This window comes from Gymnodraco acuticeps, unplaced genomic scaffold (assembly GCF_902827175.1).
Source record: "Gymnodraco acuticeps unplaced genomic scaffold, fGymAcu1.1, whole genome shotgun sequence".
Lineage (NCBI taxonomy): Eukaryota > Metazoa > Chordata > Actinopteri > Perciformes > Bathydraconidae > Gymnodraco > Gymnodraco acuticeps.
The window spans coordinates 25,750-36,953 of NW_022990524.1; the positions used below are offsets into that span (position 1 = coordinate 25,750).

At 45.8% G+C, this 11,204-nt stretch overlaps 1 protein-coding gene across 3 annotated transcripts; it reads right to left on the minus strand.

Moving 5' to 3' along the window:
* Positions 1-3,105: 3,105 nt before the first annotated feature.
* On the minus strand, positions 3,106-9,987 carry LOC117553338 (laccase domain-containing protein 1-like). 3 transcript variants are annotated; one of them, XM_034227220.1, is made up of 6 exons: positions 9,856-9,987; positions 8,814-9,223; positions 7,573-7,751; positions 4,678-4,843; positions 3,891-4,116; positions 3,106-3,359 (listed from the first exon to the last, which is right to left on the minus strand). In XM_034227220.1, the coding sequence occupies exons 2-6, from the start codon at positions 9,211-9,213 to the stop codon at positions 3,155-3,157; spliced, it is 1,176 nt and encodes a 391-aa protein (XP_034083111.1). In that variant the 5' UTR covers positions 9,214-9,223; positions 9,856-9,987; the 3' UTR covers positions 3,106-3,154. The 3 variants fall into 3 exon arrangements, with proteins under 3 accessions (XP_034083111.1, XP_034083112.1, XP_034083113.1); XM_034227221.1 differs by having other exon boundaries at positions 9,865-9,955; XM_034227222.1 differs by lacking the exon at positions 9,856-9,987 and adding an exon at positions 9,451-9,849.
* Positions 9,988-11,204: the final 1,217 nt, after the last annotated feature.

The following is an 11,204-nucleotide window of genomic DNA, read 5'->3' on the forward strand; positions in this document are numbered from 1 at the left end:
TGCTTTATTTAAAAAAAACAACGTTTTTATAGAAATATATAAAAATACATATTTTTGCTATAAACACTACTAGCTTTGTTTAAAGGTCCGGACACACCAAGCCGATGTTGGCCGTCGATGGATGTCTGGCCGTCGATGAACGTCCTGTCGCCCTACTCAGATTGGTGTGTCCCGCACCGTCGTGTCTTTTCGGCCGTGTCGACACCTTGTTGAATCGGGAGGCTGTCGGCAAAAGAAATCACTCTGATTGGCTGTTCAGCTTAGCGAATCAGTGCATGAGAAGCGAGGTACGCAAGCAAACGATTAAGAAGGCACACAGACGGCTATTGTTTTTCCTTTTCATCTATCTGCTTCCAAGGGCTGATACCGCCAGTACCGCACGAAACATGTTTTCGATGGACGAGAGTGAAAATGGAACGCACGCTATTTGTTGTTTGTATATATCACGTAGTCTGTCTTCCGGTTGCCTCTTTTGAAAGACGAATACACACTACTGCCGCCTGCTGGTAAGGAGAGTTATTGCCACTCACGCATGTGCAGTGCGTACGTGCTACTTGGCCGTCGGCTGAAGTCTTTGCGGTGTGTTCCAGTGCGACTGTTTGGCCAGGAGACGTGAGGCGACAACAGTCGGGTCCGTCGGGACGTGTTCTTTGGTGTCAGCTTGGTGTGTCAGGGCCTTTAGAAACCACTTGGAACGACTGCTTTTCCAAAAAACATTTACCAAATTATTTCCCGAGATATTTCAACTTTTTGCTTAAAAAACTTTTTTTGTAAAATATTAAAAAACAATTCTGAACAAAGAAAGTTTTATTTCTCAAAATATTCCTTTTTTTTATATCTGATGCGAAGACAGTTGGACGGAACAAAAACGTTTTATTAATATTGAAATCCTCTAATGTTTCACCATCTGTTTGTTAAATGTTTATGAAGAATGAAATGTGAGTTTGAACATTGAAAGTTTGCTTCAGTGGAAACCTGAGCTATGCTCCTGTTCGAACTGAAAAAGGGCTGCTTTTGAAAGACAACGGAGACGTCCCAATAAACGTGTCTGAACCCCGGAGACGTGTCGCTCTGGTTCTGAAATAATCGATATCACTCGTCATTTAACCGTTGGTTTACAGAGGCTCTTAAAACTATATTTGATGTGTTTGGTCATTTGTTTCTGTATACATTCACTAATCAGTAAGTAGTACATTTTAAAACATCATTTGTTGTTTTAGGGGATCAAACTAATGTCTTGAGAATTAAGCTCTCAGTATTTCCTCACTTCCTGTCCTCTGGTCTGGAGGTCAATGGTGTTCTGAATGTGTTTCTGGTTATTTTCCTGAAATCAGGTCTGTTTGAAACAAGCTGAAGAGATTTAACATGTTGTTCTACCTCATAAAATACTTCAGTGAATTCTTAGATTTGCAGCAAGAACGAGATGTTTTTAAAGAGACAATAGAATTTTGAGGTTTGAGAAAAAAAAATACTGACAAATATTTTGTGTATTTATTATTTCTATTTTTTAAACATCATTTAGAGATTATAAAAAAAATACTGACAAATATTTTGTGTATTTATTATTTCTATTTTTTAAACATCATTTAGAGATTATAAAAAAAAGAGCATTTTTTAAAAATATGTTTGTAATAAAGATAACGATTTCTCATGCTTTAGAGATTATCAAAAATAAATATTTCTCAGAGAAAATTAAATAAGAAGATTCATTTTCAGAATCCTGAGATATTATTACATTTGATTACTCGCTGCTGTTCAGGACAGTTGTTGCATTAATGTCTCGTGCAACATAATAATTACATTTAGAAAATGAAGATCTAAATAATAGAAGTGAAAACTCCAATGAAGAAAAATAACTTGCAATGTGACATTAAAGGTGGGCTAGGTAATTCACTTCAGAAACACTATATTCCATGGAGTGCTCTTAACATCCCGATAGCAATGAATACATGAAATGCTTTGACAATACATACATTAAAACACATCATCAGTGGAAGCCGTGGCGCTGTAGAAAGCTCGACCAATCATCTGAGCCGGCTAAAGTAACTGGATGGCCTACCTGCCTGTCAGCCTTCCATCGGGGCACAGACTGATCTCTGCCCTCATTGGTCATGAGCGCGTTTCTGTGTGTTGGGGGAGGGGCTCTGTGAGGAAGTCTGAAGGAAGGGGCCGATCTGTTCCGGCTGCGTACTTTCAAATTCTAGCCCACTCGAGCTGCTCTCTCCATTCTTACCCACCCCACATTTATGCTCAGAATTCCATCCTGAAGAGCCCTCCTGTAGCTCCAGGTTTTAACTCGGAGTGTAATAATCAACATTCTTCAATAGATAGACTAAACAGCTGAGGACACTGTTGGAGTTATATATATATATATATATATCTCTTTATATTATTTAATAGTTTAACATTTATTTTCTTGCTGTTTATAGTGTTTATTATTATCATGTATTTATATGTATTCTTAGTTAGCGTCATAAGTTAAAGTAGTTTCTATGCTTTTATTTTGAAGGCATGTTTTGGGCACTGGGTGATTAGAGCACCTGGTGTAATTGTATTGGAGACAGGTGGGTGGTGGGAGCCAGAGCACTAGGAGGCAAACGGGTTCTTACCAGGGTGTTTCAAGCTACACAAGGGAAAGGCTTAAGGAAAGAGATATAGGAAACCTGTTCATTGTATTTTGTCATAGGAATAAAATGCACAACGGAGAATCTTGTCTGGATCATTGCCTGCGTAAGATCCGCTAACTAGTGCCTCAGCGGCTGTGAAGTTAACTATCTGTTTCAGTTCTATAGGATTTTGGCCGCTCGACACTGAATCAACTTTGTTGTCGCTTATTGCTCGGGGTCATCTACACCCCGAGAAGGATGTGTTCCAGGTGTCCCACAACAACAACTATCTCTGACCGAGAGCTGCCCGCTCACAAACTGGCAACAAGCCCCTCCTTAAGGGAGATAGCAGCTGCTCAACGTAGGTCATCTGCGTCAGGGGGCAAAGGTAAACATGCAGGGCGAAATTATTCCCAGACACGTCTTATATTTTCTCAGATATACATTTTTTTATTTAAATACAACAACTTGTAATAAACATTAAAACACATGTAGTGGAGTAGTATAAAGTACATCTCATGTGTACTCTGTGTATTTCCTACTATTGTCTACCTGTCAGTCTCTCTCTCTCTCCCCTCCTCTTCCTCCTCTCCCTCCTCTTCCTCTCTGATCCACAGGAAGCCCAGCTGGGTGCCGAAGTTCAGTCCGTCTCTGACGTGAGAGAAGAAGAGCTCGGTGTGGCAGGAGGTGCACTCTGACACCGAGCTGTCGTCGATGTTCCCGGGCAGCACGCCGCCGCGCTCCAGGAGGATTCTGGGTAATAAAGAGGTTGTTGGTTTCAGAATTATACATTTTTCAACAAAAACAACCTGAAAAAATATATACAAAAAAAACACTTTGCTTTTCAGAATTCTAAGAACTTAAAAATATATATAAATTATATATTTTATTTATTCCAAAACAATTATATTTTATTCAAGAAAAATAATAATCAGTAAATAAAAACATATTTTTTTACAAATAAATAAATAAAATCAGACGAAAACTCAGGTCTTAAGAACTGAGTTTAACTCAAGAGGCAAACTCTGGGCAGAGCCGGGACGCCCATAAGGAAGTGCCACAAACTGCAGTTCATCTATTGGCCGATAGGCGATGACTGCAATTAACCCAGTGGTGGACGCCGGAGTCCGCCACGAAGCTAACGGAGCCGCAGGGAGCTAGCTAGCCCCCTGCGGCTCCGTTAGCTCCGGCGGCGGAGTCCGGCGTTATAACTGGAGATCAATTGAATCTTTGTAACGCGTTACACCCAACTCTGCTGATGGTAGTATTTGTGTGTATTAGTACCTGTTGGCGAGGCGTATGTTGACGTGCGGCCTCTCGGCCTCGGGGTCTTTCACGCAGTCTGGATGGAGCAACAGGAAGTGGAGCGCCTGCTTCCTGTCCAGCGTGAAGCAGCACCCCCCCACTGACGGCCCCACGGCAACCACGATGTCCCTCGCCCGGCAACCAAACTCCGTTACCATGGCTCCCACCGTCGCCATGGCAACGCCCTCCAGGGTCCCCTTCCACCCTGCAGGACCAGGAAGTGATTGTTTACCTTTTTATCCAGGTGTTTCTACTTCCTGCTTCCTCTCAGATATTTAACTCTTTACTCCCACACATTTATCAGAGTGTTTATTATGTCAAACACGTGACTAACAAACTTAACTTATTTGACTAAACCAGTAGTTTAACAATAATCAGAAGTTTAAAACAGCGAGGAATGTGTTGCTCAAAACACTGTGTAGCTCAGATAGTCAGTTAGTTATTTAGTTGGCTAGTTAGTTAATGTGTTTGTTAGTTAGAGTGTCATTTAGCTAGTTAGTTAATGTGTTTGTTAGTTAGAGTGTCATTTAGCTAGTTAGTTAATGTGTTTGTTAGTTAGTGTCATTTAGCTAGTTAGTTAATGTGTTTGTTAGTTAGAGTCATTTAGCTAGTTAGTTAATGTGTTTGTTAGTTAGTGTCATGTAGCTAGTTAGTTAATGTGTTTGTTAGTTAGTGTCATTTAGCTAGTTAGTTAATGTGTTTGTTAGTTAGTGTCATTTAGCTAGTTAGTTGGTGAGTGAGTGAGAATGACCTCATCAGTATTTACCAGCGTGTGCGGCTCCGATGACCTTTGACCCCTGGTCAGCGAAGAGGAGGGGCATGCAGTCGGACCCCGGAGCCGCTAAGACCCGCCCCCTCTGATCCGTCACCATAGCGTCATATCTCTCAGGCTCCGCCCCCCCCACCACCCACACTGCACTGCCGTGGTCCACCTGTAGGGGGCATTGCATACACTTTAACATCCACACTGTAACATCCACACCTCATGCTGTCATTAGAGCTCTCCTATCATGCAGAATGTACTTTTTGATGTCTTCTCTACATCACCATGTGTCCCCGGTGTGTCCCGGTGTGTCCCCGGTGTTTCCCCGGTGTGTCCCGGTGTGTCCCCGGTGTTTCCCCGGTGTGTCCCCGGTGTGTCAGGAGACTCTCACTCTCAGACACTTCAGAGACATGTCCTTAGTAACAGCTGGAAGAGAGGTGGGGGGGGCTACAAGGATCTGTTTGGGGTTTGGAGCAGGACACTTCAGAGACATGTCCTTAGTAACAGCTGGAGGAGAGGGGGGGGGCTACAAGGACCTGTTTGGGGTTTGGAGCAGGACACTTCAGAGACATGTCCTTAGTAACAGCTGGAGGAGAGGGGGGGGGCTACAAGGACCTGTTTGGGGTTTGGAGCAGGACACTTCAGAGACATGTCCTTAGTAACAGCTGGAAGAGAGGGGGGGGGGGGCTACAAGGATCTGTTTGGGGTTTGGAGCAGGACACTTCAGAGTCATGTCCTTAGTAACAGCTGGAAGAGAGGGGGGGGGGGCTGCAAGGATCTGTTTGGGGTTTGGAGCAGGACACTTCAGAGACATGTCCTTAGTAACAGCTGGAAGAGAGGGGGGGGGGGCTACAAGGATCTGTTTGGGGTTTGGAGCAGGACACTTCAGAGACATGTCCTTAGTAACAGCTGGAAGAGAGGGGGGGGGGCTACAAGGATCTGTTTGGGGTTTGGAGCAGGACACTTCAGAGACATGTCCTTAGTAACAGCTGGAAGAGAGGGGGGGGGGGGGCTACAAGGATCTGTTTGGGGTTTGGAGCAGGACACTTCAGAGACATGTCCTTAGTAACAGCTGGAAGAGAGGGGGGGGGGGCTACAAGGATCTGTTTGGGGTTTGGAGCAGGACACTTCAGAGACATGTCCTTAGTAACAGCTGGAAGAGAGGGGGGGGGGGGGGGGGCTACAAGGATCTGTTTGGGGTTTGGAGCAGGACACTTCAGAGACATGTCCTTAGTAACAGCTGGAAGAGAGGGGGGGGGGGCTACACGGACCTGTTTGGAGCAGGATACTTCAGAGACATGTCCTTAGTAACAGCTGGAAGAGAGGGGGGGGGGCTACAAGGACCTGTTTGGAGCAGGACACTTCAGAGACATGTCCTTAGTAACAGCTGGAAGAGAGGGGGGGCTACAAGGATCTGTTTGGAGCAGGATACTTCAGAGACATGTCCTTAGTAACAGCTGGAAGAGAGGGGGGGGGCTACAAGGACCTGTTTGGGGTTTGGAGCAGGACACTTCAGAGACATGTCCTTAGTAACAGCTGGAAGAGAGGGGGGGGGCTGCAAGGATCTGTTGGGGTTTGGAGCAGGACACTTCAGAGACATGTCCTTAGTAACAGCTGGAAGAGAGGGGGGGGGCTACAAGGATCTGTTTGGGGTTTGGAGCAGGACACTTCAGAGACATGTCCTTAGTAACAGCTGGAAGAGAGGGGGGGGGGGGCTACAAGGACCTGTTTGGGGTTTGGAGCAGGACACTTCAGAGACATGTCCTTAGTAACAGCTGGAAGAGAGGGGGGGGGGCTACAAGGATCTGTTTGGGGTTTGGAGCAGGACACTTCAGAGACATGTCCTTAGTAACAGCTGGAAGAGAGGGGGGGCTACAAGGATCTGTTTGGGGTTTGGAGCAGGACACTTCAGAGACATGCCCTTAGTAACAGCTGGAAGAGAGGGGGGGGGGCTACAAGGATCTGTTTGGGGTTTGGAGCAGGACACTTCAGAGACATGTCCTTAGTAACAGCTGGAAGAGAGGGGGGGGGGGCTACAAGGACCTGTTTGGGATTTGGAGCAGGACACTTCAGAGACATGTCCTTAGTAACAGCTGGAAGAGAGGGGGGGGGGGCTACAAGGATCTGTTTGGGGTTTGGAGCAGGACACTTCAGAGACATGTCCTTAGTAACAGCTGGAAGAGAGGGGGGGGGGGCTACAAGGATCTGTTTGGGGTTTGGAGCAGGACACTTCAGAGACATGTCCTTAGTAACAGCTGGAAGAGAGGGGGGGGGGCTACAAGGACCTGTTTGGGGTTTGGAGCAGGACACTTCAGAGACATGTCCTTAGTAACAGCTGGAAGAGAGGGGGAGGGGGGGCTACAAGGATCTGTTTGGGGTTTGGAGCAGGACACTTCAGAGTCATGTCCTTAGTAACAGCTGGAAGAGAGGGGGGGGGGCTACAAGGACCTGTTTGGGGTTTGGAGCAGGACACTTCAGAGACATGTCCTTAGTAACAGCTGGAAGAGAGGGGGGGGGGCTACAAGGACCTGTTTGGGGTTTGGAGCAGGACACTTCAGAGACATGTCCTTAGTAACAGCTGGAAGAGAGGGGGGGGGGCTACAAGGATCTGTTTGGGGTTTGGAGCAGGACACTTCAGAGACATGTCCTTAGTAACAGCTGGAAGAGAGGGGGGGGGGGCTACAAGGACCTTTTTGGGGTTTGGAGCAGGACACTTCAGAGACATGTCCTTAGTAACAGCTGGAAGAGAGGGGGGGGGGCTACAAGGACCTGTTTGGGGTTTGGAGCAGGACACTTCAGAGACATGTCCTTATATCTGAGACCTGTGATATCTGAAGATAGTAGGAGATCTTTAACAGACCCTTCAGGACCCTTCAGGACCGTCTAGCAGTTCAGTACCTTGACCAGCTGCAGGTCTCGGGGGTTGAAGCCTGCCTTCAGAGCCAGTCTCCTCCGGTTCTCCTGCACCACGGACAATGAGTCTCTCCTCCTGCTGCTGCTGAACAGGTTCAGAGAGGAGAGCGAGGCGATGGACGAGACGCCGCCTGCACGGGTGCTGAAGCCGTGACCGAAGCACTCTGAGGGAGAGGAAGGGATTCATTCCAATCCTGATTCAATCCACAGGATTGGAGCTGACATCCTCGTAGATTCATCTTCTTATTACAGACACATGCATTTCCTAACATTCGGTCTATATGCTGTAAAATGTATTATCTCTTGGATTTCCACACGGCATCTATTGTCTGTCCGTCCTGGGAGAGGGATCCCTCCTCTGCTGCTCTCCCTGAGCTTTCTCCCATGTTCCCTTTAAACTGTGGGGTTTCTCTGGAAGCTTTTCCTTGTACGATGTGAGGGTCTAAGGACAGAGGGTCCGAGGACAGAGGGTCCGAGGACGGACGGTCTGAGGACGGAGGGTCTGCGTACAGAGGGTCTGCGTAGTCTGAGGACAGAGGGTGTTGTATTGGCTGTAAAGTGTCTCTACTGTAGGCTATTTGTATTATATGTTCAGCACTTTGGCTCCACCAAACATCGCTTATAAATGTGCTCTATAAATAACACTTGATTCCCATGTTCTGTAACTGCTCGTCTCCGTACAGTGTTTCACATTCATGATGCGGCCGGCTATACTTCCTGTTGCTATTGAATGCTCTTTTCACTGCACTGTTTATTGTATCTTTGTAACTGGCACAACCATTTCCTTCAGGATGAATAAAGTCTTCTCTTATCTGAAGTAAAACCCGTCTTATTGGTCTTTGTTTGAAAGGAAGAGGATGAGGGCAACATGAGACAGAACGGTTGGGATTTGACCAAAATCCCCCCTAAAATTCAGACTATTATCTTTCAGGGAAAACATCATCTGAATTCTGAGATGAACTCAAAGCGTCCCTCATCCTCTTCCGTGCTCTTGTATCTATTTGCATTGCATTTGATGAAGATAAGATCAAATGTACTCTGAGTAAAAACAAACTATTCTAACATATTAGCATCTCAAATAGAAATAAAAATAAACCAGATTAAGAGAGTAAGACAAATAAAGAGACAAACCTATAAACTGTCTGACCAATGGGGTTTCTGTTAACACAACACTGATTACATTACTGCTATATTGAGGAGACATTAAAACCCTAAATGTATTGTACCTGGGATCAGAGGGGACTTCAGCACCTGCACGCACCCCCTCTGAGCAGGAAGCTGCTGCAGGAACCCGGAAACCTCTTCCTCCACTTCCTTTCCTCCAGGTGAGCGTTTGTGGGCGTGGTCTGTGCAGCAGGTGACGTAATGCACCTGGTAATCAAAGGTGTACAGGCTCGTGAACAGCAGCTGCTGGTAGCGCCGCAGCACGTCGCGGCCGCGCGCAGTGGTGTGCACGCGCACGGTGCTGATCCCCAGCTGATCCGCGGTCAGTTTGAACCGGAAGAGAGTCTCTGTTGTGGAGCCGCTATCCAGCTGGAGCACCAGAGCGGGTCGCGAGAGAGAGGGGGAGAGGCCGAGGCAGGAGGCGCTGCAGCCGGGCAGCAGGGCCAGGAGCACCGCCTCCATCCTGGAGCTCCTGATTGTGCAGTAAAAAAACACAGAACTCTCTCAGTAGTACTCACGGTATTTATGAAGTACTTTAAGTTTGCAGTGAGTCGAGCTGTGTTAAGCTCTCACAGAAACGTATGGAAAACATGACTTTAAAAACACACTGTACTTCCTGTTTGCCTAGAAAATAAAAATCCTGACCGAAGTATTATCAACACAAAGTTCGGACAGTAAAAGTACTCACACAGTACTTACGGTATCTACAGAGTATTTGAAGTACTGCAGTGTGTCCCTGCAGGGAGTCGCACTCTCCTCACAGGAACAAGTGGAAAAAGTGACTAAATACATATATATATATATACACTCTACTTCCTGTTTGCCTAGAAAGTAAAAATCCTGCAAACAAAACCTGACTGAAGAATTATCAACAAAAAGTACTCAGAGTAAAAGCACTGATTGTGCAGTAAAAAAACAACTGTACTCTCTCAATAGTACTCACGGTATTTCTAAAGTACTTGCAGTATGACACACAGAGTGCAGTGTGAGAGTTTCTAGAAAGTAAAGCTCCTGACTGTGCTAAGTATTATCAACACAAAGTACTTGCAGTAAAAGTACTGAATGTACAGCAAAATGTAAAGAACTTAAAGTAACAGTACTCACAGTACTCACGGTATTTGAAGTATTGCAGTTCCTGCCGGCTTTATAGCCCTCTCACAGGAACATTGGAAATTACTCAGAAACTACACACACTCTACTTCCTGTTTGCAGCCTGGCCACGCCCACACTGGAAACTCCTGACACACACACACACACACACACACACACACACACACACACACACACACACACACACACACACACACACACACACACACACACACACGCTCGCAGACACACTGATAGAGCAGCTTCCTCATGTGGTGACAGAGGTGAAAGAAGAGTCGGAAGCTAGACAGTAAAGATCCTGCAGTCAAGAAGAACCTTTAGTTTCCAGTGAAGTCAAAGCACTGATTACAGATTACTGCTACATGAGAACAGACTACATGAGAACAGACTACATGAGAACAGACTACAGGAGAACAGACTACAGGAGAACAGACTACAGGAGAACAGACTACATGAGAACAGACTACATGAGAACAGACTACATGAGAACAGACTACATGAGAACAGACTACATGAGAACAGACTACATGAGAACAGACTACATGAGAACAGACTACATGAGAACAGACTACATGAGAACAGACTACAGGAGAACAGACTACATGAGAACAGACTACATGAGAACAGACTACATGAGAACAGACTACAGGAGAACAGACTACAGGAGAACAGACTACAGGAGAACAGACTACATGAGAACAGACTACATGAGAACAGACTACATGAGAACAGACTACATGACATGAGAACAGATACATGAGAACAGACTACATGAGAACAGACTACAGGAGAACAGACTACATGAGAACAGACTACATGAGAACAGACTACAGGAGAACAGACTACATGAGAACAGACTACATGAGAACAGACTACATGAGAACAGACTACAGGAGAACAGACTACAGGAGAACAGACTACATGAGAACAGACTACATGAGAACAGACTACATGAGAACAGACTACATGAGAACAGACTACAGGAGAAAGGGTTATAACTAACAGATAATATCACCATGAACCCCCCCCCCCCCCCCCCCCCCCCCCCTTCATCCCTGGCACGAACACTGTGCTTCATACATTACACGTTTACTGGCAGGTTGAAGTACCTGAACTCACCATAGAGGCGGAGCCTTCTGGTGAGTTCAGGGTCTGCAGACACAGTCAGTGAATACATGTTTGCTTTGGTCTGAAAGTACAACATGTGTTTCATAAACTGTTGGCTAGGAAACGTTTAAATGTATATACGAGTGTGTACTAATACTGCAACCTTTAGCATTGTGTGTGTGTGTGTGTGTGTGTGTGTGTGTGTGTGTGTGTGTGTGTGTGTGTGTGTGTGTGTG